Source organism: Drosophila ananassae, chromosome 2L (assembly GCF_017639315.1).
Source record: "Drosophila ananassae strain 14024-0371.13 chromosome 2L, ASM1763931v2, whole genome shotgun sequence".
In the NCBI taxonomy this organism is placed as follows: domain Eukaryota; kingdom Metazoa; phylum Arthropoda; class Insecta; order Diptera; family Drosophilidae; genus Drosophila; species Drosophila ananassae.
The window spans coordinates 22,638,816-22,666,257 of record NC_057927.1 but is presented as its reverse complement, the minus strand read 5'-3'; the positions used below and the strand labels follow the sequence as shown (position 1 = coordinate 22,666,257).

Below are 27,442 nucleotides of genomic sequence, written 5' to 3'. Positions count from 1 at the left end.
GTTCCAAAACTGGTTACCGGAACCAAACATCTATCCACTTACCCACCGACCGACCCACCGACCGGCTGAATATTGATTCGCTAGAAAGTTGAATTCAGGCTGTAATGTAAATCGATTCCCTTGCAGAGAACAAACATCACGTGGCCAGTGGCAAATGCAAAACCAAATAGCTCCGTAGCACGTAGGCCACTACTAACATAAAGCCCAATGTAAAGAAAACCTCAAGAAACCGACTCAAATGGCTAAAACTCACTCAAAACTTTAAACAAACGCACGAAACAAAGCAATGTCACAGTGGAAGAATGGGCTATTATTGTGGTGATTTAGTTTAAAAACAAAATTTATATTTTCTTCTATTTTTATTTTGTTGAATAAAGATATCTTTAATAATAATTACAATAAGATTATTTATTTTTACTTAATCATTTAGATTTTACTAAAATGTTTATAATGAACTATGGTTAGCTGTTTTTGCTCCTTTCTGAGGTTTGTTTTTTTAACTTTTAATTCAGATTTTTTCATTTTTTTTAAGAGACAATACATTTGTTTGAGATACTCAATATGCTATGATTTACAGATCTATATAAATTAAGCTACAAATAATACATTTTACTGTCTCGTATGCATGAAAACTGTTTAGTCCAGCAACAAATGTACTTTAAACTTAAAAATATATATAAATATGTTGCATTTCTATTTTTTATCTATTAATCTCGATGAAAATCTTGCTAATTTGAAAGCATAAACTTAAATCAATTGGAACAATTGTTTTTCTTTATTCTCTGTTCAACCTGAAGATAAGATGAGAAAGATCTTATAGAAAAATTAGGAATCAAATACAAAACACCAAACAGCTAAAATTTAAGATGGCGAATCAAATCCACTGTGCGACGGCGACGCAACGCCAACGCCGACGTCGGCGCCCGGACTGTGCTTCATATAAAACCAACTGAGCATACCTGCTGGAATTCATTAAACGTTTAACTGCACAAGCCGACGTACAGCAGAGACCCGAGAGCTCCGCATAAAGCCCCCCAAACAAAAAAATATCCACCGTGTAAGCCCCAGAGTACTACATAGTATTTAATGCAGTGAGCGGTCCGTAGTTCACAGCCTTTGGATTCAGTTTTTCCTGGCTTCGCGTGCTCGTCGGCCACAAAAACAAAAAAAAAAAGCTGGAAAACACATAAATTCCCCATCGAAAACGCATTGCTGCATTTGTTTACGAAACTGAAAACTGAAGAATTTACCAAACAAACGAGAAATACAAAAAAATAATTCACGAAATTCCGCAAATTATAAATTCAAAGCCAAAACGTTTTCGTGTCAAGCTAATGAAAAGTGCAAGTGTTTAATTTTAATATAATTCAAATATTTGTTAACTAATTGCAGCTTCTCACACGCACGCACACACGTGAAGCTCCACCAGCCAGCAATATGAAATTCGTAAGTAGACTTTTGGAGTTTTGCATTTTCTGTTGCAAGTTCGTTGCCTAAGTCTTTCGATTCGGTACGCCGTTCCTTCAGTTTTCGCGACAATTGTCGACACATTTGAACTAGCTGCTAATGCTCTGGAATTGTTAACACGTTTAAGCCTCGTTTCGACCGCAAATGAAGTTAACTATTGCGGTTTGACAGTTTTCTAATGACTGCCGCGAGGCATTGTCTGCTCTCCAAGAATTTTTATTGGCTCAGGCTGGCACTCTAATTTATGGTCCACAAAATCGTGTGTCAGCAGGCCGTGAAGGTAAAGCCACCGCCTCAATATACATATACGTCTATATCAATGCCCATATAACTTTATGGACCATTTCTGGTCAGGTCTGCCCTGGCATTGCATTCGAAAACTCAGTGGCCATCCAAGTCCAAGGCACTGCAAATGGGACGAATAATATGCATAAATTTGGAACACGGTGTTTCTGCATAATTCGATCTTGATTAGGAGATTATGAAAGATTGGAATGTTTAGCCAGCGGTCGCTGGCCAAATTTATTTGAATGTTTGATTTTTAAATTTCTTTTAATATCTCATTAAATCAGAGGGGATCGTAATGTTTTAATTTCACTCTTACCCGGCACCAGTTTGAAACCAGTTGAGGTTTATTGGCGCACATTAAGATTGCATTGAATTGGAATTGATTTGAAAAGTAAACTTAAACGGACTTGAAAAATGTGAAGGCTTTCATATTGATTACGGATTTCCAAATCTCAAACAGCCGCCAATATTAGTTAATGATTAATTTTGGACTTACTACAAGCACGCACAGTTAGTCATCCACAAAAAAAAACCAATCATTTAATTAAGCTAATTTTAATAAACGTTGGCCAATGATTTCCCAACTGATTCTGAATCATAAAACCATTTATGGGTCAGGCAAAACCTTCGCGTTTCGGTTAGTGACCAAATTATACATCTCTAACCAGTTTTAAACAGAAGTCTAAGGAGGTTCCGCCCCACAATTGGCAATCAAGTCGAGTAGCCCGCAATTACATGGGAAAACGCACGCAAAATCGCAGTCGCGCGCAAAAATCCAAAAAAAATAATACAAAAAAAAAACTAATCTCAAGTTCATGATGAAGGCCGAATCTCCGGAGTTCGGAGTCCGGACTCGAGACAGACAGATCAGACAAGAAAACAAGCCAAAAACGTGCTTGGGCAGTGCGTTTTGTAACTTAATTGAAAAGTGCGATACACACGCGCCAAAACGCCGAGAGCCAATAACCGAAATGCTTGGCCAAAACCAAAACCAAGCCAAAGCCAAGACCAGCCAGCTGACCAACTTCTCGTGTCCAATTGCGTGCCCCAAACACCGGCACACCCGCCATCCCCCTCCGCCTATTCGGGGATCCAGTCATGAATGAATCAAATATACCGATGCTGTGCGTGGAAACTGAAAGATATAAATAAAAAGAGCGGCTCGAAAGCGCACTGAAAACCTATAAAAATTATAAAAAATGCAAGCGTGCATTGCATTGGAAAATGGCTTATGCAATGGTTAAGAGTTGGGTGCTATTGAGGTGGAGACAGAGGTGCGGGGTCCGATCGGGCACCCTGGGAAACCGCAATCAACGTCGCTCTCGATTAGGATTTCGACCATGCACACGAACAAGATTTATTAATTGCTCTCAGCCAGCCCCCTTTTGCTTTTGGGCCCCTTTTTGGCCCCCTTGATGGTCCCCTTTTGGCCCCCTTCTTGGCCACCTTTTGGGCCCCCCTTTCTGAGTTCATCGAAAGATGTCCGCCGTCCGTCCGATGGTTGCTGCCTTTTACACGCTTTGCGTGTGGAAATTTAAATTAATTGCCATACGTACTCGTACAATTTCATGTCGTATTTTGTATTTTGTATTTCGGATTTGGGTTTTTAGATTTGGTCTTTGCCTTGTCTTGCCTTGCGTTGCGCTTGGCTTCTCTCTAATGAAGATGTCACGCCGGAAAGTGCCGATTTCTCAATGCCCATGTACGGGGATGATGACAAGTCCGTGCATAATTACTATACAGAGTTGGTTTTCTTGAGTGTTGAGTGGTTTTATTTACAGAAGCAGAGACAATTAATAGATACAATTGAATATTGAAATACTTAGAGGGTAGAGAAGCTCCTTCTTATAATACCTTTAACTCGAACAGTAATTGTATCCCCAAATCTTAAATTCGTGTGCCATTTCACAGGAGATTCATTTAAGTCAACTCTCAGGCTCTGTCCAACACCTCGGTCTGGTAGAGAGGCAGACATTCCGAACCCATGGCAACGCTATCTGGGACTCCAGGCCATGTCATTCGATATCGTCCCATCGAACGAAGCGGGCACAACAATTTTTATTATAGTTTTCCGTCGCTGGACGGCGATTAGCGTTGGAGTTGGATTTGGATTTGGATTCGGAGTTGGAGCACTGCGTCGTGTGTTCACCGCAGCTGTCGCAATCCAAGTCCTGTAGCTGGACTGTGTAGTCAGTCATTCAGTCAGTCACTGTGCTTGGCAAGTGCATGGCGTACACATGTCCAGATCGGCTCCAAAAAATCAACTGGCCACAAGCCCACGCCGGCTAGTTGCGAAAAATATTTCTACGAGATTTATGCATCACATTGCATGGATAGAGGACCGAGGGGCTGGAGGCTGTGGTGGGAGTTGATGTCGGGCTGGGGTATTCGCGGTCCATTACCATATTTATGAGGCATGTGTGCGTCTTGTGCTGTGTTTGGCATTTTGTCAGACTCTAAATGCTACAAATTTGCAGCCCCGACTTGCAGCTGGAAACCAGTTTGAACTTGAACTCATTTCGGTGGCAGGAAAAAGGCAGGAAATATCAACGTCACTCGATTCTCACGCTGCACGACCACCGATCGCCAATTTGCACTTCCTAGCCAAATTGATGTTTAATAATTCAATTACAATTGACAATAGATTGGGCAACAACAGGCCCAGAAATCTCGGAAAAACAGCGGGGCAGCTGGCCACGAAGTCACTCGCCAACTGACTCCATTTCCCACCTATTAAACACAATTCAAAGTAATTTGAAGCGGCAAACTAAAGTTGCTGTTGATGTTGCTAGTTGCAAGTTGCTTGGTGCTTGTTGCTAGTTGCTAGTTGCTTGTTGCTGTTTAAGGCTATTGCCGTTGCACCTACTACATCCAACACTTTTCAGTGATCCAGCTTCGGCTGCAATTGTGGCGCTATTTGCGTTTCGCCAGTCAAAGTCGAGAGGCTCCAAAGTCGCCAGCAAGTCCGAGCGAGCAGCCAGCTTTCAGCTCCCAAGCGATAGAGCTTCCGTGTTGAAAGTCAGCCAAATTGTTGCTCAATCGAGCATTGACCCCCAGCTATGAGCTCTGCCAAAAATATCAGCAGCCGACTACAACTGCTGGGCGTTACTATCGTTAACAAAAGATAACAATAATAACTCGTGTTCGGATTGAAGTTTGGGATTGAAGTTGGGGGCTCGGGGCGAGTTCAATTGTCTCGCCCAAATCACATTCACTTTTCCATCTACGTGGCTTTTCGCATAAAATTAATTACGCCCGACCGCACCAAATGACAAATCGTTTAAAGTTTAAACATAAACAAGATTAATTAGCAGCTGCTCGCCTGCCGCCTGCCACCTGGACCTGGACATATTCATCAGCCGGAGTTTGCTTTTCCCAGATCCTGAAATCTGAATACCCCCAACCTCCCTCACTGAGTCATGCAAATTTTGTTAGATACCTTTTTGGAGCGACTGGAACTTAATGAAAATTCAATACAATTCACTCTATTTTTCGATTACCTGCTGTTGGGCTGGTATGCCAATAAATATAATTTATTTTATACCACATTTCAAGCCAATCAAAAAATAGAAACCAGCCAAGGAATAAAAAGCTATAGACCTTTTTGAAAGTGAGAAAAAAAAGGAGAGCAGTTTGAGATTTTCTATTAGCAATTTATGTAGTGATAAAATAAAAAAAACTAATCAAATATCGATCTCTGATAAACTGAAAGCAATTAAATCATTGAAAAATCTTATAGTAAGAAATCCAAGCAGGACTTTAAATGCACTTCCTTTTAAAATTTAAATTTATATAAGCTATTATAAGATTGCCTTGGATATCCTTATTATCCAGATTTATGAATCAATTTTATGGCAATTTCAAATGTCATGTAATCCCCTAAGAGTATACCTATCAGTGGCATGACAGAGCTATTATACCCAAAATCCAGGGGGCTATCAGCGTTTTTCGGGCTAACGAGACAATGTTGCCATGGCCCGTTGGGGCTAACTGGTGCTGGTTGTTTAGTGATTTTTTATTTAACTTTATATGCGCTGGCACGCTCACATGTTGCTGCACTTAATCATTGTTGTGGGTGGGTGGGTTTTCGCATGAGCACGGTGGTTTTTGGCCAACAGCAGCCGCAGCAGCAGCCGTGCGGCATAGTCTGTTGTGGTTCGGTGTCTAGATCAGAGTATGCTTTATTTTTTATTTATTTATTTTTTTTTTTCCTGCCCAAGTCGCCCAATTACGAAATCATATCTAAGGTCATTTGTTCGGCTAATTTGCCACTGAGGTGTCTGTGGAGGTGAAGAAAAGGAGGGAGTCTACATGCCCTGGAAGACCGCAAGCATTGTTCTCAATCCATATTGCTAATTAGACCAATTAAAAGCCACTAAATTAGCCATTGCGATTACTTTCAAATCCTGCGGCATTTGCGGAATTCCAGATGCAAAAAGCCCCAGTCCGGCTGACGACATTGTGACGGCTACATGTGTTTACATGCCGCAGTCGCTGTGGCAAGCTGTTTTGACTGGCTCCGGCCGAGAGTGGTTATAGCCCGTTGCCAATGTGGCACTGGCCAAGACAGATGGATCTAATTTGTTTAGCTCCGGCTCGGGCTTGTCTCAAATCCATTCACTTGGCAGGAAACTGGCCAAACAAAGTTATCATTTAAAATATATTAACTTTAAATTGTAAAGGCATTAATAATATGGTGTGAATTATGCATTTTAAACTTGGCTTGCATCTCTCATTATAGAGTAATGACAAATGACTCTAATTTATCCGTGCAACCAATGTGATCCGCTCAAATCTTGTAAAGCACAAATGCTGTTTCCTCAATTAAACGTCAGAATTTGTAGAGTGATTAAGAGAGGCCCGTAACCTAATCCCCAGCTTGGATCATTAGTCAATGTTTGAGTGGGCTCTAGTGACAGACCTGTAGCACTATTCTGCCAGTCGTACGACGACTATTTCCCTTAATGATCACATGTTCACCGATCTTGAGAACTCTTTAGGCTGCCACCGATTCCTGCCACTGCCGCTGTTGCCACTATTTTGATGTGGCAATAGACTCTCAGTTTCAGTCTGTCCAACGACTTCAGGTATGAATAAAACAAAAAAAAACAGCAACGACAGCAACAACAAACACGAATTAATTAAAAGTATTTTTTTTCTTATTTTTTTTGTTTTTCACAAGTCTAGTTGCGAGTCTTGTTGGCAAGTTTGTGGCCGCCTTGTTTGCATATTTTTTGATTATTTTGTTTTAACGGCAATTTTTTTCGAAGCATATTCTGGCTAATAGCAATTAGCGTTATTGTTGCAGTTTTGGCCCCACAGGGCTACTATATAGTAGTCCGTATTTATGGTAGTCCTCCGCAAAAGGCGCGGCCCATTAAACAATTAATGAAGCACAAAAGCTTTTGCAACATTTGCATTTGCACTGGCAGGTTGCACTTAATCTTGCCACATGTGGCACACGGGTGCAATAGGCCCCAATTCGATCCGATTCGTATCGATTGGACTGAAAGTCGATGCATTAAGTCAAAATCGCCCTATGATTAAAGTCAGTCTGCCAGCTGCGTGACGGCCCAAGACCTAACTAAGACGTTCGACAATGAGAGGTCGGCCCACTAAAACATAAAACACCATAAAACTATAAAAGCGGTGCAGACAGCTAAGCCGATTTATGAACCAGTCGGTAAACAATTTGCACAGCATGAGTCTCTGGCGGCTGTTAGCCCCCGACTCCCTCGCAATCTCGATTAGCATCCGAGTCGATCCCAGGCGATGGGGAATGGGGTCAGTGGGAAAATAATCGCTGCCGTGATTTAATGCTTAACAAATTTATCACACTTCGGCGCAGTTGTGGCGGCTCGACGTGATGTGCATTAAATAAAGTGGACTAATTCTCCTTTTGGCTTTCAAAATGTGTTAAGACAGTGCCCATAAAAGGAGTCAAATAGCCTGCTTTCCGGCCAAACATTTGCGTCTTAATTGAATGGGTAGTATTAGCATATATTAAGACTTTATTCCAAGTGGTTGACTTCCTGGTTTGAGTCTGTAACTTACATTTCAGAGTCATTCATGTCTCTCAAATAAGTAATTAAAAGTTTTTAGATTTTAATCTCAGTTGAAGGTATTATAAGAAAATATAATACTTGACTTATAGACAGTTTAAAGTTTAATGATAAAGATAGGCTCTATTATTAAGAAAGTGACAAATTTGTATTATATTCTTTTCAACTTGGCCATTCTCTCAACCAGAACCAAAGCATGAGAGGCGAAATCCGAACTGGAACTCTGGCACTTTGGCTCGTGCCCAAGGCGACTGCACTTGACCGGGCCAAAAGCGAGGCATGTGGCATTCTGCGACTTGCGTTTGCGTTTTGGTATTTAATTGTCGACTTATGGCATTGGCACACATTCGGCTTCCATGGCTTAATTGCTTTGGCCAGCGTGTAACCAGTGCAATTGGCTCTGCATACTTTGTGTTGTGAACATACTTATATTTAATACCCTCCCACCGCCAGGCGCCATCCGCCATCCGCTAGCCATATTTTTTAAACCATATTCTTCAAATTGCAGTTAGTCACCGTTGTCGCCGCCCTCTCCCTGTTCGTGGCCTACGCCGCGGGTCAGCAATACTTTCTGGGACAGTTTGGACCTAGCCGGGCCAGGTTTGGCTTCGATCCTCTAACACTGGCACAGCCCTCATCCGCCACACAAGTACGGGATCCCCGACAGAACAGAGGTTAGTACTAGTTTTAGATTCTAACTAATGAACCTTATTTTTAAAACCCTTTCTTAACTATCCTTACAGGACCCGTTGTATTCCCCCCATCTCCCCCAGATGCAGTGGATGAGTCCAGCGGTGTGGTCGTTGGTGCCTCCGGATACGGATTTGTGCCGCCCCAGCAAAGTAATGCGAACCTTATTAAGCGCACTGTCTGAGATCCAAATGCATCTCATCAACTCCATCACACACCAAACACGCACTCCACTTAAAAACACCCACAACTATACACCCAAACACACACCTAGAAGAGAAAGCTTTATTAGTGCAATATGTAGCCGTGTTATTTTTGTGTTATTTCATTGTTATTGTTAAATAATCGTCGAGTAATCAAGTTTTCAACCCAACCAATCCAATCTAATTCGCAGGAAAACGCTCTGGTTAAAGTAACTAAGTAACTCCCCCACACACCGTATGCCAGTAATTAACGCAAGCTTTAGACCAACAATACAAATACAAAATAAAATAATAAATAAATAAAACAACAGCAACAACACCAAAAAAAAACAAAACAAACAAAATAAAAAACCCAATACCAACACCAACACCAGCACACCTCTTGCACTCTTGCACCTTGCACACGAGCACCGGAAACGGAAATGCGTCCCTCTTAGCTAATTACAAGCACAAACACACACGTCGCTAACCACCCGCAAAAAATAACTAACTCTGCACACTATCCCCTAGCTACTCCCCCCCCCTCATTAATTAACATTACTTAGTTTAATTAGCTTGAAAACTAAATGTTAATTTACAATATTATTGTTTTATGATTTTTCTTATGATTTCTGCTTCTTAATTGATTTATGATTTATGTTTCAAATTGGAATTGTATTATGATTTTATAATTTTTATTTTACTTTTTACTTTATTTTATTTTATGTAACAACAAACGAAATTTAAATTATGAATAAAACGACGAATATATTATTAAAACCAAAAAAAAAGAAAAACAAAACCACAACATACACTTTATTTTTGAACCAAAATTCTTTTTCGACTGCGGCCTCACAAAAAAAGAAACCAAGAAAACAAAAAGGAAATATTTTTTGCATATTTATTTTGCATTTTCCGTTTGTCAATGCACCATTTGATTTGTTTTTTATTTTTGTATTTGGATTTGATCGCTCTGGTTGCAATTATTTTAAGCGCACATAAAAATCGCGCCTAATTAACAGCTCCGATCCGGCTTTGAAGTGCGGCGGCGCACAAATTGACGGAGATTGGGACTCCAACGCCGACAGAGACGAAGACGGAACCCGGGAAACCAACGACTGTGACCGGTTCGACCTGGGCATGCTCTGGAGCTCCCGACAGCTTCACACTTGAAGGAGCAGGCCGCAGGCGAACACATCTACTTCGGACCTCGGACGAGGCTGGCTCGCCAATTGCGAAGTGAAACAAAACGATGCGTATGCAAATGGGGAGATAGGCCATTTCTGGTAATCTGGGCTCTATCTTCAATAAGGAACCACTTTTTTTAGCCACTAGAATTCAAAACTAGCTATGGTTAGATTAGCTTGGTTTCCAGAAATCAGTATTCAATACTTTTCAAAACAATCCATATTTCTTACGAAAAATATTATGAATAGTTTTTTGATCGAATCTCTAACTTAGTCTCTAACTTATTTCAGTCAGTATGTTTTAAAGTCCAAGTCTTTCCAGCTATGCCTATTTTTCCCCAATATTTACCCAATTTTTCTTGGAAGATTCTTATATAATTCTTCAACTCGAAATTGTCTAAAAGTCTGATTTTTTAACTTTTAAATTTAAACTGAAATCTTTTGAATCTAAAACTCATTTAAAAACCAATTTTTTGTACATTTGTTGTCCAACTTTTTGAAGAGTTTCCCTTCGATTTCTTAATAATGTACATAATGTAAGTTTAAAATGGCCAAAAAATATCTCATGCTTGAGTGAAAAACCTTAAACCATTTTGTAGAGCTATTTTCTTATCAACTGGCATATAAATCTACGAGTTTCTTCACATATTTTCAGGAAACACAGTAGTAACCCAAATTATGCTTATATGTCCAGAACTTATGGCTCCTCCTCCTTAGACTATATCATTAGTTAGATTTTTTTTGTGTACAAAGCTCCACTTGCAACTAAGATACTCTCCACTCGAGGGTATCATTAACAGCTGCTTCAACAATCTAAGCAGAAGCAGGTGCTCTGGAGCCACAATCGATAGACTCCGAGTCAAAACCACGAATGGTCCCGTGCCGGAGATCTGAGTGGAATCTGGTCTAGTCTGGCGTCGCATGGAATGGATTGGAGTAGAGTGGTATGGTGTGGAGTAGAGTGGAGGGCAGTGGAGTAGTAAGAGCGGGGCAGACGAAGACCAGACGGAGTCAATGATATGCGCGACTAATGCGACTGTGGCTTTGCTTATGCCGCATGCAAAATATGTTGGCAGTTGATTTTGTTTCGTTTTTTTTTTCGTGCGGAGCTATTGCTATATGCTATTTGCACTTTTTGCATATCGATTTTTGTGTCGGAGGCAGAAACAGAAACAGAAATGGGGCAACTTTTTTTTCTGTATGAGCCGGAGGACTCGAACTCGGACCACAGACTTATTGTCCAAATGAATGGAGAGACATTTCACAATGAACTGGAACAAAAACCGCGACAAAACTGGGAAAGCGATCGAACCGACGAGGCTAAGTTGAGATAATTTTTACAATTTGACAATTTATGCACGATTGCTGGGCCACCGAAAGCCTGAGAGCGGCGACAAGGACCTGGACCTGAAACTGTAACTGCAACTGCAACACGGTTCGACTTGGGACCACAAAACTATACCATTGTGTAATTAATTTTGCATGGCAAAAGTTCTCTCCAGCCAAAAAGCCACAAAACAAAAATATGGTTACGCAGTTGGATTTGAATTTGGAATTGGCTTCCTGATGAGGACTGCCTGCGGCTAGGAGGCCAAAAAGCCCGCAGGCAAATGGCAATCCATAACTGAAGCCGCAGCGTAACAATTGCTCAAGACTCCAGAGTGGCGTAGATTAATGGCAGCTCTCTCCTTGTGCCCCCTAGTCCCCCTAATATCCCGCCCCTAGTTCGCTTTAGTTCCAGGCATAAATTCGAGAGGCGATTTGGCAGCCATTTGGCAATTTAGAGTCATAGCCACCCACCACAATTACAACCAAAAATAGAAAAGTTTCTTAAATGAAAACCCGCCAAGTGTGCCACTTTGTATGATTAGTTTTCTCAGTGCATGCTGGGGAGTGGGGCAGACCAAAGTGGCCGGTCTAATGTGACCGACATTCTAATCAAAGTAGCTGGGGCGTTGTCAGAGACAAATAGACGGACGGACGGAGACGACGACGAATCGGACCCAGTGGACAATCAGAGACAATCGGCCAACGACGACTGTGACGTCGACTCCGTGATTGTGTGACGGTGATTGTGATTGACAGAGTAAGCTTTCAGCCCCGCGCTCAACCTTCAAGCCATCAGTTCAAGCCGCGTCAATGGGTGACGCCCACGCTTGGAATTCACCACCACTTGGCACCAGCTGAAATCACATTAAATACCCCCACCAAGTGCACTTGCCCAATAATACAATATTAATCATGCCCGTGAGTGAGAAACCCAATTAAAATGCTTTTGTTTGTTCGAACAGCAGCAGCGGCTGTGGCGGCAGCGGCGGATCCCACAACGTTCTTTAGCACCACATTCCAGACCCCCGATACCGCCTATGCGACATATAACTTCTTCAGTAGTCCGTATACTACACGATTTAGGTACTTCTGATCCGGATGGATGGAGCCAATGAAGCTGATGGAGCCGGAAAAGCTAAAAGTCGAGTCATGTTGTAGTCAGTTGCGGAGAGGAGGTGAGAGACGAATGTCCAGGGGAAACCGATCTAAGCCGGATAACTAGGAGCAAGAGCTGGAGACTAGAAAAAAATTGCTTGTAAATAAATGTGTTAACTCTTGATAACAAATAAATAGGTAAAGTCTTTAACTTAGATGTGGTTTGGTTAAAATAAATTATTTATTAAGTAAATAAATAGATCTGTGATTAAAATAAACTCGTACGTTAATCACTTCTTGGAAGAAAAAAAAAATCATTAATTTACAAACAAAAGACTTAAATAGCGAACTTGAAAGAGGTTTCCTTATGCAGATTTCTATCGAAATTACAACCTTTGTAGTACAAAGTTCGTATTACAAATTGCCAAAAATTACTTAGTACAAACACTAAAAAATCATAAATGAAAATTCCCAAGAGTTAGCGCCGACGGTTGTGTTTTTGTTCCAAATTCGAATTGGCACACAAAAGACTTGGGAAACGAACTTGAGAGCGTGCCGGCTGATCATTTGCATGGCGGCGGCCTAATTGCATCATCCCTCCAGCCGAGGAGCTGAGAAAATTGGCAGGCAATCAACGATAAGGATAATAAGTAGACTATTGCTCCAGCCTGGCAATTGGAGCACGCACGTCTTGCTTTTTGGGCATCGTCAGCGGGGTTGGAATGCAACAAATGCGAGTGTTGCCATTGCGGGAAATCTGTGCACTGGCGGCAAAAGCAACATGACATGACAGCAGCGCCACAATTGCATGTTGCTGTTGTCGCGGCGGCTGCTGCTGCTGCTGCTGTTTGCCGCTGCCATTGTATGCTAAATTACGTATACGCCCGGGCGGCCAAAACCAAAAGACAAAGTCAGGCCGCGCGGTGTTAATTTCCATTGACACTGGCGATGTTGCGCCCAGAGTGTCCGCTGAGCGTTATATTTATTTATTTATTTGTATTTGCGATTGTCAAAACTACAGCAAGCAAGCAGTGCTGCAAGCCTCCATATAAAAATAAAAATCTAAAAAAAGGTTTACAATTCTCGTTTGGTTTCACAACAATGGGCCACGGATCATTAGCAATGGCATGATTCACAGACACACAAAAAAAATGTGGTTCATGCGCGGGAAGTGGGCGGGGATTGGCACTGTGAGTTTGTCATAATTTTATTTTCGTTTCAGGAACAGCGCCCGGACCCAAAGTGTTGATAACCTTGTTGACCACAAGAATTTCCATCGAAACTACCGCGGCAATTTGCCGCCTGCAAGTTCAATTTATGCTCCGACCCCTCAGGGCAATAAATGAAAATGAAACCAGGCGGCAGTCATGCACAAACAAACATGCATGTTTATAAGTGTATTCACGTGACAAATAAACAATCAGGCGAGGCGGAGACATTACCTGGGGGTCCCAGGAACCAGTTACCACACAGACTCCCACATTCTCTTCAGTCTCCCTTGGTTTCAGTGCTCCAATCCCGTGCAAAAATCACGTAGTCCAAAACATTGCCGGCTGACCTTCAGGTGATTTGCAAATAATGGTTTTTAGTTCAATTCCGTCTTGCAATTAGCAAATTCTCTAAAGCTCCGCAAGAGCGGCGAAACAGTGGCAGCAATTAACATAATTCCAAATTTACTATCACTTTTAATTGCTCTGCATTTGTCGACTGTTGGCCTTTCCAACCCAAAACCCAAACCCAAACCCAGACCCCCGACCAGCGATGAGCGATTACCTCAAAAGCTATTATTTGTCACATGTTCCATAGCATTTGCGGTCACAGGTTTCTTAAAAGCATTATAAAGCTTAAATTAATGTTCTCAAAATAACAATTTTGACCGTGACATGGTACGTGAACAATATCAAACATTTTCACAAAAGAATTGGTAAAATATATCTCAAAATCAAAAAAAAAAGCTTCTTTTTAAAGCATTATATTATTTTATATTCAAGTTAGTTTATAATATGCAAGTATATATAGTAAGATTGCTTAAATTTAAATTTAATGAATATTTGGCGCCAAATTTGATTTGAAACGTAACGTAAGCACGCAAAAGCTTACGATATAACAACAAAAACACCCACAACCTTTGAACAGCTGTTTGGGAATGCAGTGTGACCATATTGCATTCCCCCGTATGTGACACTGTTAGGCGAATGTTCCAGATCCCAGCGGGAGTTTTATAAACAAAGTGATCTTTAATTTACTAAACATAACATAACACCATGCAACAATGCTACAACAGAGGCTGCGGCCAGCTCTTCGATCCTGCAACGAATAATGACGGTAAGAAAATGGAAGTCCAATTGAAAAGCACATGTGCTCTCAATAAATAGCCCCTCACATCCCGCGCAGAATCTTGCCGCCACCATCCGGGGGAGCCATTCTTTCACGATGCCTACAAGGGGTGGTCCTGCTGCAACAAAAAGTCGGTTGACTTTACCGAGTTCCTTAACATCAAAGGCTGCACCCTGGCCAAGCACTCCAACGTAAAGCCACCAGAACCGGAGAAGCCCGTGAAGGAAGAGTCGAACAAGGACGAGGTCATCGAGGTACGAGCTCCCATCAAGGAATCGCTTCCGAGGCCACCGATAGAAACGCCGCTTACAGTTATTCAACCAACGGTGGCACCCGCTCTAAAAGATACTATTGATTCTCTAAAAATCGCCGCACCGGCTGCATCAACTGCTGAAAAGTCTAGTGACTCCATCGAAGTTGGCACGAGCTGCAAGAATAATGGGTGCACTTACTCATTTACTGGAACAAGCAGCGATTTTGGCGAGTGTACCTACCATCCGGGAGTGCCCATCTTTCACGAGGGCATGAAGTTTTGGTCGTGCTGCCAGAAGCGAACCTCGGACTTTGCGCAGTTTATGGCGCAAAAGGGCTGCGCCTACGGACAGCACAAGTGGGTCAAGGACGTAAGCGAAATGGTACTCATTAGAGAATTTGGATTAATTAGTTTAACTTTTTCAGAATGAGGACAAAAAGGTTGTGCAGTGTCGCTACGATTGGCACCAGACCGCCACAAACGTTGTGGTGGCCATTTATGCCAAAAAATACCATTACGCTCAGAGTCTGGTGGAAATAAATCCTATTCGGCTGCATGTCAATTTAGTTTTTCCAGAGCAAGAAAATGCCAGGTTCGACCTAGACCTGGAACTCCGCGGGGTAAGTCATAAATTAAGAAAATTTGCTAAAGAAAGTGATTATTTTACATTTCCCCTAATAGATTGTGGATGTGAAAAAGGCCAGTGCGCACATGTATGGCACCAAGGTTGAGATAACTTTGCCGAAACTGGAACCAGGCTCATGGTCGAAACTCAATTTTCCCCGTGACACACTACCAGCGGCTAAGAAGAGTCTGGCTGCAGAAACGCCAAAGGAAGAGGAGAGTGACGAAGACTTCGATCTGGACGACATAAATCCAATCCCAAGCCATGGTCTAAAGCTATCCGATTTGAGTTTGGAAAACCCAAACAAGTTAGACTAATAAAAGAGTTGCATTTAATGTTATGTACAATACACGATTCTGCCTTGTGGAAACAGTTTTATTTAACCCGGTCCGAGCGAGATTCAGTCATCATCGTCGTCGGCTCCAGGTACCCAATCTTCGTCGTCATCATCATCATCATCCAAATCCAACTCGCCGATATCCTGAAATAGGGCCTCGTCGATCTTAACTTTCTCGATACTTTCGCCAGCCTCCAGGAGAAATTTGATGTCAGAGTCGTTGAGGGTGTTATCGCACATGAACAGCTCGCGCCCTGTGAGCTTCTTGGAGGAGTTGTTCTTTTCCCGCTTCGCTGTTATGCCGGTGCTCTCCTCGAAGTCGATTTTCCACTTCATGAATGTCTCGACAGTGACACGAGTTCCCTCGAACTTCTTACGCTCCTCCTCTTCGACTTCCCTCAGCTTCTTTGTCCGTTGCTCCTCCTGGTGGCTCTTGTGCTCGTCCCAGCGCTCGTTGAGCCACTCCTGGGCGCTGCTCACCAGCGAAAAGATCATTTCCATACCCAGGTTTTCCTCGATTGTCTGACGCAGATGCTCCAGCAGACGTTCCTCGAATGTGTCCTCGAAGTTCTCTGGCTCCTCGATTTCCACAAGCGGAGCACCATCTGGGTAGGTTTCTGTGTAGGTGAAGATCAGCTTGCAGGCTAGGCCATTATCGCTCTCCTCCGCATTGTATTCCTCTGTGGCGATGGGGATTTGGAATTTGTGGAATGGCTCCGTGGCGAGAACTACAGATGGAAGAGTTTAGAAGCATATATTTAGTGATTTGGACAGCTCTCACCTTCCATTTCCCCACAGTAGATGGAGTCCAAAGCTTCGACCTCATTGGTCTGATCCTCTTTGTAATTGCGGCTCATTTTGGCAATATTAACAAATAAATAAAAATAATAAATCAGATGCCGCCTCTTTGAGGTTACTTGTGGGAGGACTATGCACGTTCAGACTGCTTAAATAAAAGGAAAGTTTTAATGTTTATAGAATTTTTGTATTTTGTATGTACATTGTCATAATCTTTCAACAAAAAAGAATAACATTAAGACTAAATAAAATAATTATTTAGTAAATCAGTAATTTTAGTATTTTTAATAAATCATCATGCAAGGTGGAGCTGCCACCCTTCGCAAAGTAATGTTGCCACATCGCAATAAAAACTCTTATCATACCCAAGCACATGTGGGTTTGATTGGAAGAAACAAATTGCATTTTATCAATAAAATGGAACCAATTCTGACTGCAACTCTTAAGAAAAGAGAGTCCCGAGGACTGGGCTTCCGTCTCCTGATCTGCCACCTCAGCAAAAAGGACACAGAGCTGGCTGATAAGACTGGAAACATTTGGTTGACTCTCACCTTCCAAGCCTGCAACGCGACGGAGCTGAGTTCGTATGGAGATTTGATTTTTTCGACATTGGCGCTTCTTATAAAAAAGATCCAACACGACGCCAACTTGTCCAAAACATTTACGTCCACCTACTTGGCTAAAATCTTTGACATTATCTCCCGAAGGGAAGTGTTCGAAAACCAATCCTGTGCACTGGCAGCTCTGAAGACCATCAAGCTGTGTTTGGAACATTATCCCCGAACCATCAAGTCTGGAAAGGTGGCCATCGAGAAATTTCTTTTGACTTCATTGGACAGCAATAACAAGGATATTGTGGCGAAATCTGGGGAGTGCTGGCTTTTGTTGCAAAACGTTCGCAGTCCTTCGAATCAAGGCAACATCAACGACAAACTCATTTGGCACAATTACCAACTCTTATTACTTAAAAATCTCAACACTGTCGTAAAAGAGAACTTTGCCATGTCAAAGGACACTATGGAGAGTTGTACTTCAGGTCCGTTTTCAATCACAGTGGCCAAGGATCCTCTAGAGCGGACCTCACAGAACTTCCGTCGGTTCCTCAACCTGGTGGAGTTTCTAAAGATCGCGCTGAGCAAGCCATTTGCAAACAAAAAGTTAGTCAGCACCCAACAAGTCCTGAGCTTTATTGGAAATGGGCTATCGGTGAATGGCGTCCAGAAAATAAACGCACATATTGATAATGTTTGCTTTGGAATCTACTTAACAGAAGTAAAGATTAAGCTGCTGGAACTGCTGGAAACCCTCATAGACGTCTGTCACACCCACCTGAGGATGGACTTCCGGGTGATCTTGAACATATTGCTGGATTCTCTTGAAAATACGAAAACCTTACTGTCCACCGGCAATCGCGCACAATTCGCCAAGGTGCGGTCAGTTGTTTACAGAGTCATATCCAAGTGGTGCGCCACTCTGCAGGAGGGGAGCCATTGTGAGATTATTTCAGAGACCCTGGTCAAGGAAATATTGGAAGATATTCGTCAACGGCCTGAGAAGCGCAAAAACCCAAATCCAACGCCTAAAAATCAGCAAAAAGGAACAATTTCTGCGCTGGAACTCCTGCAGGGCAATGAGGACAAGGAACTGCTGGTTGGTGAAGCCTTCCACTGCCTCCAGAAACTTCTATCTTCTGCGGGTCATTCGCTGAAGGTCTCTCTTTTGAAGGATGTTCACAGTTCGCTTCTGGAAACCTGCACTCGCATACATTCGGATCCAGGGAGGAAGCGACATATACCTGTCCTCTGGAGTTGTCGCTTGGAAACATACAAACTATTTGTATTTCTTCTAAAAGCCCGAAACAATAACTGCCCACCGCCTTCAGAGATATATCTCTCACTTTTGTCGCAATCCAGTGTGTTTGGAAACAACATTAAGCTGCGCCAAAGTTTTAAGGCCTTATCCGAAGAACTAGAACCATATCTGCATCCGCAAAAGATTAATATTAACTTTAAACGGACTTTTGAACTGAAACAAAACTTAAGCCATCACGAAGAAGACAATTTGCCAGAAAATAACGAAACCTCCACACCTATTTTTGATCTGCTAGCTCCGGGGGAATTGCAAAATGAAGAAATTCAATTATTGCCAAACAATGAAACTCAAATTGAAGAAACCTCCAACCCCGCAGAGGTAAATGAAGCCCTCGTCCCTACCGAGGATGAAGAAAAGTCAGCAGAAGAACCAGATACTTCCATTGTCTTGGAGGCAACAGGAAATATTCATAGTGAAGGTTCAACCAATTCAAGTATTTGTTTGAGTGAAGGTTGTCCTTCTGAAATTTTTGATAAAACAGAAACCAAGCAAAATGGAAGCTTAGAAGAAGATATGGATTGCGAAAACTACCAAGACGCTTTGGAACATTCAGAGAACCACAATTCTTCTGCAAACATAAGCAGCCCAATTAGGGAAGAACCAGTAGCCGAGCCGACATCTCCCAGTAATGAAAAGAAAGAGGAACAGTCCCCCATGGACTTGGAAGATGAGGATAAAATAATAGCTGAACTGGAGGCATCATTTGTTAATGAATTAAAATAAAATACGTTCTTCGGTATATTTGAAAACCCCTTTGACTTAAACTAAAACAACAAAATATCTTAAACATCTTGAGTAAATTAAACTTTCCTTATTTCTGTTACGTATTCATAGAAACTAATGTCATGTCGACCGGCAACAATCGAGTCGCAATAATTGTCTGAATATCAGCGCTCAGGAGCCTCCAATCTAGAAGAGATAGAAATAAAATGAGTATGATTTTCTTTCAAGTAAAATAAAATGTGTTTTTTACTTGTGCACTGTGATGAGGCTGCTCGCTTCTACCTCAGTGTCCTGGGGGGTAAGGAAACAATACTGACGGGTCTTGCACTCCAGCCCTTCGCTAATAAGAATCTCCGTAATAAACTTTCGGTTTACTTCGTCCTTCAAAAATTAAAATAGTTAAAACAATTTCAAGGAAAATAAATAAAGAAACCTACTGTAAACACATCGTATTCATCTAAAAAGTAAAAGGGATGGTCTGAAGTGCTCCAGAGTCCCTTTAGCAATGATACCGTGGTGAAGGAACGTTCGCCACCGGATAAACTTCTCGTATTCGAAGTCTCATTTCCACTGGGGGGGAAGACATTTATCTTCCACGTCTTTTCTCTGTCGCTGGTTTCAAAACTGACATGAAATCGGCGCAGAGCAAGTGCTTGCTATAAAAAAAGGATCACAAATTATTATCCTGGAGAAACATGTCAGTTAGGCTCCCTACCTCGAACTGAAACTGAACCATTGTGAAGTAATGGTGGCGGGATCTTTGAAAGAGTTGGGCACGCTGATGGTAGGCTACCCGAAGCTTCTTGATCACCGACTGGACCATCTCCAGCTGCCGAACTTGATGTCCCAGATTGTCTCTCAGTGCGCCCAGCTCGTTCTCCACTTCCTCTATTTTGTAGTTGAGCTGCTCCACTTGTTTGATCTTCGATTTGTAGCGACTTATGGAATCGCGTATATGCTCCTCTGTTTGCGTCGTGGCTACAAACTCCCCCAATTGCTCAGCCTCTCCGCGCACCTTCTCCAGTTCCTCCTCCACGTTTCGCTTTTTATCGAGCATTTTCCTCTCCAGCTCCAGAGTCTTCTGCAGATTTCTGGTGTTTTCCTCGTAATGAAGATCCAAACTCCGTATCTGTCCATCAATATCCCGAGCTTCAGTCTCCAGGCTGGAAACCTTTCCAAGAATCTCCTCCAGTGCAATTTTTTCGTTGGCTTCTGCAGTTTCGAGCTTGATCTTGTTCTCATTGATTTCAATTATTTTCTGCTTAAGCTCTTCAATTTCTTCGTTGCACTTTTCAATTTTCTCCCCGCTTTCACTCAAAGTTTTTTTCTGTTAAAAATTTAAAATTTTAGATAAATTTTAGACCATTTTTTATTCATTTATAGGAAATAGTAACTCACCAATCGATCATATTCCGGAAGCTCCTGGTAATCAAAGTTCTCCAACTCAATTTTCTTCTGCATCGCCATCTGGTTTTTGGACTGCTGTTGACCAATTAGATGGCTCCTCTTGGCCACCTCCAGATTGGTGCTCTCCAACATTTTCTTCTTGTGCATGTAGTCGATCTCCAGTGCAGCTTCCCGTTCCTGAAGTCCGCCCTGTTCCATTTGCAGCTGCCGAATGCGATCGTCAACGTTCACGTGAATGAAGCGGGCCGGATTTATGCGATTCGAGTAGACGGCATAGTTGGGAGACGGTATGTATTCCAGGCCCAGGTTGGGAACCAGAACTCGGGTTAGGTTGGGGGGCACATTCTCCGTATCCGAGGTGAGAAACTCAGCTATCTCTTTGGATTCTGTCACGAGAACTGTTTCGATGCGAAAATTGTCGATGAGGTAGTTCATTACCACAGGATCGTCGCAGCTAAAAGGATGCAAATATTTTTAGAACAAAATTGAGCAGAAAATTCCGACAACCTACCTTATTTCATCTATCAAGACTGTGGTGTTGGGCGTTGTTGGTCTCACCTTATGCCTCGAAACATTGTACACCTGATCAGTAAAGGCACTGGTGATTATGGTTGGCACCATCCCGCCGGAAAATTTGTTCTGCAACAAGGCACGTAGTGACTGGCGCTCTCGATCCGAACCGACAATATAGGAGCGAAGGCAAGACATGAGCTGGTTCTCCACTAGGTCGCGGTACTTGGAGTTCGGGGCGCTTATGTATTGTCCGAGAGGACCCCGGGGCATTCGGTGCATGTTGGCGCCAGAGTACTGGGTGCGCAGGGCACACACCACCTGAATCGCTTGCTCGCCGTAAACAGAAAGTTTGTTGGACTTGTTCCGGGAAAGTGAGTCGATTTCCCACTGCATGTTTTCTGGAGCGGGAAAGGGAATATAAACACAAATTTAAGGCACCTAAGCGAATGAACTCACGTTTGGATTTCTGCAACTGGATTCTCTCGTTCTTAACGGCCTCCAAGCTCTCGTGGACAGAGTTCGTGTTCCTCTTTATCTCCTGCTGCTCTTCGCGTAGACGCGCGATTAGTGCCTCGCTTTCGGCCACTTGCAGCTTCAGAGCCTCCATTGTCCTGGTGTGCTCCTCCCGCTGCTCCTTCACCCGCGTGAAGTTGGCATGGTAGCTTCCAATATGCTTCTTGCAGGCATTGTACGCATGCTGCTCCTCCCGCAACCTTCTCTCAGCGTTGCCGATCTGGGCTTTGAGAGAAGCAGTTTTCACAGCAATATCCTGCACTGATCGCTTGGCGGCTTTCATCTTAAGGTCCTGCGCCTTGTAGGCCTCCATTATCTCGCTCTTTGTGACCTGGAAGTCCTTGAGCTTCTGCGTGAGGACAGCCTGGGTGCTCTCCTTCTTGGATGTCTGCCCTTCAAGCTTTGCCTTTTTGGCCTCTATCAGGCCAATCGAGTGCTCCAAGTTCTGGAGCTCTGTCTGCACCCGAGTCACCGCCAACCACGCCAACTTGGTCTGGCTCTGTTGCAGCTTAACCTTGACCACCTCCTTGTCCTTCAGGATGGAGAGTTTCTCGGCCTCCGCCTCCACATCCTTCTCGACAAGTTCCTTCTTTTTCTCCAGCTGGTCCAGGTTCTGCGAAAAGTGCCGACGTTGCTCGTGGCACTGCATCAGACTACTCGCGCATATATCCAATTGCGTTGCCTTCATCAGCAGTTTGTAATTCGACGCGGGCTCCAAGTCTTTGAGGAATTCGCGCGCTGCCTCTTGATTCAGAACGAAGATGGGGTTCTCTACATTAATGCCAAAACAAAGAAGCATACGCCGGATCTCGGCAACCTTCTTGGAAACGCTCTTCCCACGCGCGTCCAGAAGATCATAGGCGGAGGACGACTGCCGCAGGTGGCGCACCACGGTGAGGTGCGGCCCGAAGATGTCCGCCTTGAAGGGTCTCAGACCAGAATTGGACAGAGTTATGGAAATGGTGGCACTTGTCTCCCCATTCTTAATTAGCTTCTGGATGCTGCTGGCCCGGCTAGTGGCTCGGGCGCTGCTGGTCAAGCCCAGGGCCAGGGCTGTGATGACAGCGCTCTTGCCGCTGCCATTGTTGCCGACCAAAAAGTTGATGTTCGGACCGAATTCTACTAAGAGATTCGAGTGGCACATGAAGTTCGTGAGTCGCATCGAAATAACTTTCCCACAACGATCAAAAGCATTCGGAACTGATAGCTCTGACTGTAAACAAAGTTGAGTCGTTAAACAATTTATACTTTGGGTAATTAATACTACACACCGTTAGGTTAAAGCTGGTGGCACGCTGGGACATGTTGGACCCGGAATTGCGAGACTTCCGGCTAGTGGCCTGCACGCTTGGCGCCGAAGATTCGAAACTATCATTTTTAGTCACCTCCGACTCAGACTCTGCCTCGGCCGCAGGCACTTGCCTACTTCGTTTTCTGCTCGGAGCTTGGCTGGGGCTATCACTGTCCGATCCGGATGAATGTTTCCGGCGTATCCGGCCATTTCTTCGACTCCGCTCCATCGCGTTGTTTATGATTCCGTAGCCTTGAAAAAGCGCGGGCGTTGTTTCAAAAGGAGCCAGATGAAGCTAGTCACTCCATATAGGATCCTACATGGATTTCTTATTATTAGACTTCAGTAATTAAATATTAAGTTCCGGACATTACAAATTTCAGGGGAAAATGAAAATCCGTCGCAAATAAACAAACTAATGAAATTCCGCAATAAACATTTGCTGAACCTGCTAGTGTGACCAGAAGCCAGCGATGAAGCGATGCGAAAACGCGCCACTGAAGGAAACTACAGTAGACACTCTCATATATTGAATTCTACTGATGTATTTGAATTTTTTACATAAAAAGATTTATCTTAAATTAATTCTTTCCTTTTAGAGAGACAAATTTATGTCATATTAGTATTTTAGATAATATAAAATAATTCATTTTTTATATAATGATTGATGGTCTATACTGGTGGCTCTTCCGGTCATCGATACACCGACAATACATCCATGTATTATCTAAAAAATAAAGATTTCCAATATAAACAAAAACATTTAACTTATGTCCGGTTCAGAAGACGACGATTGGTTCAACCAGGATGAGGAAGACCTGGTCCACAGCCTGGAGCAGAAGGTTCGTCACCAAGAGCAGGAAAAGAATGAGGAACAGATTAAAGGTAACCCGGTAACCAAAAGTGGACACGTTGAATCTGATGATATGTCTTTCCAGTTGGAGATTTCCGGGCGATGAATCTTCTGGCCAGCTCCGCCATTGAGAATGCGAATCAAAAGAAGGACGCCTCCTGCCGTTTCTCCATGGCGGAGTTCACCAAGGGCCTGGCAATGCTCCCCATCGACATGTTCCTCTACTTCTTTTCCGAGGACAAGGACTTGTTCGTCAACCAACTGGTGCCCAACGACAACCTACAGCGAGTCGCCGTTTACCTGGACGTCATAAAGTCGCTCTGCCAACTGGAGATGGTTGGGTTCCAAGAGGATCTCCTAGAGGCCTTCGTCAAGCAGACGGTACTCCATGAGAAGATTAAGCGTCTGATATTGACCTTGCTATCGAAGGGTTCTGGCAGCCACTGGGACGATGAAACGGAACTGATGCTGAAGAACATGATGTGGTTGCTTGAAAGAGCCCATAAGTTTGGATTTGATAGCCAGCAGGGCGATGATATAGTGGAACTATACAAAAAGTTAAATGACCATCTCAAAGTGGAATTATTTCAAGAATCCCATGAATTTTCTTCTGCATCCATGGGGGATGTAAAGCAAGATATATATCCTACTTTGGAGGCTCTAATGAGTGAAGAAAGAAGCACGGATGAGGAAGAGATTGATGCCACATCGAATGATATTCCGCAATACATAAAGAACCAGCGGGAATTACTTCGAAAGGACTTCTTTGGACCGTTGCGGGAGTTGGTGCAACGATTGCGGGAAGGTCGCGATCTCAGGGACCTGGAGCAGCAGGGACTCCTTTGGCCCAGGACGACTCTCACTTTAAACCCCGAATTTAACGAAGCGCAGAGGCACAGTCTGGTGTACCTCAACTTGCACAAGACGGAAGTCAACGAGAGGTGTTACCAAAAGGCATTGGAGAACATCAAATCAGGATCGCTTCTGTGTCTCACTAGAAGTCTAGAACTCGAAAATCTTATCCTGGCCACGGTCGGGTATACGGTGGAGGAGAACCTAAAGAAAGGACGCGTGAGTCCTATTCAAAACTATATAAAAAGAATTCTAATAATTTTGTTTGAATTTCAGTTAAGTGTGGAGATTGTTTCGCAATATAACATCGGTAACATCTACGATCAGCCACTAATCATGTTCCAAACACCCGCGTTTTTTGAGCCATACCTGAGGGTCCACAACTACCTCAGCACATGCAGTACGGAACAGTTTCCAATGCGTCGTTACCTTGTGGATGGAGAAGTAGTACAATCTAAATGTGATTCTATTTTATAATATATCTTATTCTCTTCGATAGTTGGATGTACGGCCACCGGCATATATGAAGAAGGAGCTGAAACTTACATACAATGGCAAGACGCTCTCCAGGGAGACCCCACCCCAACAGATGCCCCTAAATGAAACGCAGAAAAGGGCGTTTATGGAGGCCCTCCACAGGGAGTTCTGCATCATGCAGGGACCTCCTGGAACGGGAAAAACACATCTCTCCGTTGAGTTGGTCCGCTGCCTCATAGAGAACTCCAAGGCAGCGGATTTAGGTCCCATTGTTGTACTGACCTACACCAACGACTCCCTGGATAAGTTTCTGGTCAAGATGTCGGAGCACACTCAAAAAATATTGCGCTTCGGCAGCCAATCACGAGATCCACGATTACAAAAATTTAACGAAGGATCAGTGCACGTTGAGAATGCATCTCATGGATTGAAACGGATCTGGTGGCTTGTCAGTTGTGAATACAAGGAGAAGTTCCAGCTTCTTCAAAGCGCATACGCTAACTTCGACGGCAGTGAAGAGAGCTACCAGGAAACCCTCATTGCCCAGCAGAAAGTCCGGCAGGTGGCAGAGCGTCTGGAAACCCTGCGCGCCGTATTCAAGTACTTCCTGGCCAAAAGTCAGGATATTGTGGCCATGACTACTACGTGCGCGGCGCGCTTAAACTTCTTCCTCCGATTGCTCAAGTCCAAGTGCGTGGTTTTTGAGGAAGCCGCTGAGATTCAAGAGTCGCATGTCCTAGCGTGCCTTACTCCGTATACCGAACATGTGATCCTCGTGGGCGATCACAAGCAACTGCAGCCCTTCAACGGCAGCAGTCAGGTGCAGCAAATATCGCTCTTTGAGCGTCTTATCTTATCGGGAATGCCATTTAGTTTCTTGAACCTCCAATACCGAATGCGTCCCTGCATTGCAGAACTCCTAATACCCACGATTTACGAAGAACTGGCCAGTTCTGATTCGGTGAAGACCTACGACGACATCCGCCTAATGGAAAAGAACGTCTTCTTTTTGAATCACAACAGACCAGAGCAGCAGTTATCGGACAAGTCCTTTATAAATCCCTATGAAGCGGACAGTTTGGTGGAGCTAACACACTTTCTTCTGCAGAAGGCCAAGTACGAAAAAAGCGACATAGTGATCCTGTCGCCCTACAACGCTCAGGTGGAGTGCATCAGAGAAAAGGTTTGCATCTGACACTGCTTCGAAGCATCATCCTTGAGTGAAATATCTTTACAGATTGCTAGAAAGTGCCGGGCCAGTGTCCTGGTGTCCACGGTGGACAGTTTCCAAGGCTTGGAGGCGAACATTGTGCTGCTCTCCCTCGTCCGAAGCAATTCCGCCGGCCAGATAGGATTCCTGCGGCAGCCGAACCGAGTATGTGTGGCCCTTTCCCGTGCCCGCTGGGCGCTCTATATAGCCGGGAACCTGGAGACGCTACAGAAGGGCAATCGCAAGTTGTGGGGCAGCATAGCTGAACGACTGGAAGGACAACAATCCATTGGACAAATAGGATTTCCGACAAATAACTAATGACATTGTAAATTGATTCACTTTTTTTACTTTATTAATAATGATGAGGGGATTTCGGTGAAAAAAGATCGCCTGCCAATTGCGCCCCGATTGTTCCATTAATAGATCATCTTTGTACCCTCGACTGGCAATGAACTTTACAATGAGTGCTGGACATTGAAACTGTGCACGCTGAAACGCTTCCATGGCTGGTGGTCGGGTTCATGGGCCATTGAATACTTATATTAATAATCTTTTACATATTTATAGTTCTGTATATTCTTTTCTGTACACATAGTTTATATATATTTATAAGATCCTTCAAGATCTGTATATGCACAATAGGGTCTTTAAGTTGTTAACATACAGAAAGCAATCCAATGATCATCTTATCGTTAGTTTATAAATAAAACGATTGTTTTCTTAATACGAACAATGCTTAATCTTTAACAAAATGAAGTATATTATGAAGTATATCATTGGATTACTTTCCGATCATGAACCGAACTACACCCCGAATGAATCGAATACCATGTTTACAACTATTAGATGTTTATGGGAGTTGTGAGTGTTTTACATTACATAGATGCATACTATCTGCGTATCTTGATTAGTAACTAGTTTAAGGGATCCATCGCTAGAGTTTAGTTGTCAGTGGTTTGGTTTTTGGCCCGAAATAGTCTGTACAGAGTTACAATTTTTTACAAACACTTGAATTTCTATATAACTCGCTTTACTCTTTTTCGTTTAATTTTTTACAAATTTTATTTTTACTTTTCGC

The 27,442-nt window shown here is 43.2% G+C and overlaps 6 protein-coding genes across 8 annotated transcripts; 4 read left to right on the top strand and 2 right to left on the bottom strand.

The window, feature by feature from the left end:
* Positions 1 to 947: 947 nt before the first annotated feature.
* LOC6498909 lies at positions 948 to 12,515 on the top strand. Of its 2 annotated transcripts, none has more exons than XM_001955657.4 (5): positions 948 to 1,057; positions 1,393 to 1,446; positions 8,326 to 8,491; positions 8,561 to 8,659; positions 12,168 to 12,515. In XM_001955657.4, the coding sequence occupies exons 2-5, from the start codon at positions 1,438 to 1,440 to the stop codon at positions 12,296 to 12,298; spliced, it is 405 nt and encodes a 134-aa protein (XP_001955693.2). In that variant the 5' UTR covers positions 948 to 1,057; positions 1,393 to 1,437; the 3' UTR covers positions 12,299 to 12,515. The 2 variants fall into 2 exon arrangements, with proteins under 2 accessions (XP_001955693.2, XP_044574309.1); XM_044718374.1 differs by lacking the exon at positions 12,168 to 12,515 and adding an exon at positions 8,902 to 9,491 and having other exon boundaries at positions 952 to 1,057.
* A 1,934-nt stretch (positions 12,516 to 14,449) lies between these two features.
* LOC6498910 (cysteine and histidine-rich domain-containing protein) lies at positions 14,450 to 15,864 on the top strand. Its single transcript, XM_001955656.4, has 4 exons — positions 14,450 to 14,625; positions 14,695 to 15,260; positions 15,316 to 15,510; positions 15,572 to 15,864. Exons 1-4 carry the CDS (start codon positions 14,565 to 14,567, stop codon positions 15,830 to 15,832), a joined length of 1,083 nt encoding a protein of 360 aa, XP_001955692.1. The 5' UTR covers positions 14,450 to 14,564; the 3' UTR covers positions 15,833 to 15,864.
* On the bottom strand, positions 15,846 to 16,815 carry LOC6501654 (RWD domain-containing protein 1). Its single transcript, XM_001955655.4, has 2 exons — positions 16,634 to 16,815; positions 15,846 to 16,580 (listed from the first exon to the last, which is right to left on the bottom strand). The coding sequence occupies exons 1-2, from the start codon at positions 16,707 to 16,709 to the stop codon at positions 15,916 to 15,918; spliced, it is 741 nt and encodes a 246-aa protein (XP_001955691.1). The 5' UTR covers positions 16,710 to 16,815; the 3' UTR covers positions 15,846 to 15,915.
* A 153-nt stretch (positions 16,816 to 16,968) lies between these two features.
* On the top strand, positions 16,969 to 19,483 carry LOC6498911 (proline-, glutamic acid- and leucine-rich protein 1). Its single transcript, XM_001955654.3, has one exon. The coding sequence runs from the start codon at positions 16,981 to 16,983 to the stop codon at positions 19,243 to 19,245; it is 2,265 nt and encodes a 754-aa protein (XP_001955690.2). The 5' UTR covers positions 16,969 to 16,980; the 3' UTR covers positions 19,246 to 19,483.
* On the bottom strand, positions 19,248 to 23,475 carry LOC6501653 (structural maintenance of chromosomes protein 6). The gene is made up of 9 exons (XM_014911664.3): positions 23,344 to 23,475; positions 22,950 to 23,285; positions 21,622 to 22,891; positions 21,164 to 21,563; positions 20,644 to 21,106; positions 19,961 to 20,572; positions 19,683 to 19,901; positions 19,496 to 19,626; positions 19,248 to 19,431 (listed from the first exon to the last, which is right to left on the bottom strand). Exons 2-9 carry the CDS (start codon positions 23,196 to 23,198, stop codon positions 19,410 to 19,412), a joined length of 3,366 nt encoding a protein of 1,121 aa, XP_014767150.1. The 5' UTR covers positions 23,199 to 23,285; positions 23,344 to 23,475; the 3' UTR covers positions 19,248 to 19,409.
* Positions 23,476 to 23,645: 170 nt separating this feature from the next.
* On the top strand, positions 23,646 to 26,784 carry LOC6498912 (NFX1-type zinc finger-containing protein 1). Of its 2 annotated transcripts, XM_001955652.4 has the most exons (6): positions 23,646 to 23,854; positions 23,908 to 24,893; positions 24,951 to 25,118; positions 25,174 to 26,334; positions 26,389 to 26,689; positions 26,750 to 26,784. In XM_001955652.4, exons 1-5 carry the CDS (start codon positions 23,740 to 23,742, stop codon positions 26,680 to 26,682), a joined length of 2,724 nt encoding a protein of 907 aa, XP_001955688.1. In that variant the 5' UTR covers positions 23,646 to 23,739; the 3' UTR covers positions 26,683 to 26,689; positions 26,750 to 26,784. The 2 variants fall into 2 exon arrangements, with proteins under 2 accessions (XP_001955688.1, XP_032312167.1); XM_032456276.2 differs by having other exon boundaries at positions 26,389 to 26,784.
* The last annotated feature ends 658 nt before the right edge of the window (positions 26,785 to 27,442 follow it).

Excerpts from the sequence above, each read along its gene's own strand:
- LOC6501654 (XM_001955655.4), bottom strand. The coding sequence starts at position 16,709 with ATGAGCCGCAATTACAAAGAGGATCAGACCAATGAGGTCGAAGCTTTG. Across the intron at positions 16,581-16,633 it reads CTACTGTGGGGAAATGGAAG|TTCTCGCCACGGAGCCATTC; the intron begins GTGAGAGCTGTC and ends TTCCATCTGTAG.
- LOC6498912 (XM_001955652.4), top strand. The coding sequence starts at position 23,740 with ATGTCCGGTTCAGAAGACGACGATTGGTTCAACCAGGATGAGGAAGAC. Across the intron at positions 25,119-25,173 it reads GTTACCTTGTGGATGGAGAA|TTGGATGTACGGCCACCGGC; the intron begins GTAGTACAATCT and ends TCTCTTCGATAG. Across the intron at positions 26,335-26,388 it reads TGGAGTGCATCAGAGAAAAG|ATTGCTAGAAAGTGCCGGGC; the intron begins GTTTGCATCTGA and ends ATATCTTTACAG.
- LOC6498910 (XM_001955656.4), top strand. The coding sequence starts at position 14,565 with ATGCAACAATGCTACAACAGAGGCTGCGGCCAGCTCTTCGATCCTGCA. Across the intron at positions 14,626-14,694 it reads TCCTGCAACGAATAATGACG|AATCTTGCCGCCACCATCCG; the intron begins GTAAGAAAATGG and ends CATCCCGCGCAG. Across the intron at positions 15,511-15,571 it reads TAGACCTGGAACTCCGCGGG|ATTGTGGATGTGAAAAAGGC; the intron begins GTAAGTCATAAA and ends TTCCCCTAATAG.
- LOC6498911 (XM_001955654.3), top strand. The coding sequence starts at position 16,981 with ATGTTGCCACATCGCAATAAAAACTCTTATCATACCCAAGCACATGTG.
- LOC6501653 (XM_014911664.3), bottom strand. The coding sequence starts at position 23,198 with ATGGAGCGGAGTCGAAGAAATGGCCGGATACGCCGGAAACATTCATCC. Across the intron at positions 22,892-22,949 it reads CCACCAGCTTTAACCTAACG|TCAGAGCTATCAGTTCCGAA; the intron begins GTGTGTAGTATT and ends CTTTGTTTACAG. Across the intron at positions 19,902-19,960 it reads TGGTTCAGTTTCAGTTCGAG|CAAGCACTTGCTCTGCGCCG; the intron begins GTAGGGAGCCTA and ends CTTTTTTTATAG.
- LOC6498909 (XM_001955657.4), top strand. Across the intron at positions 8,492-8,560 it reads GGATCCCCGACAGAACAGAG|GACCCGTTGTATTCCCCCCA; the intron begins GTTAGTACTAGT and ends CTATCCTTACAG. Across the intron at positions 8,660-12,167 it reads ATTTGTGCCGCCCCAGCAAA|CAGCAGCGGCTGTGGCGGCA; the intron begins GTAATGCGAACC and ends TTGTTCGAACAG.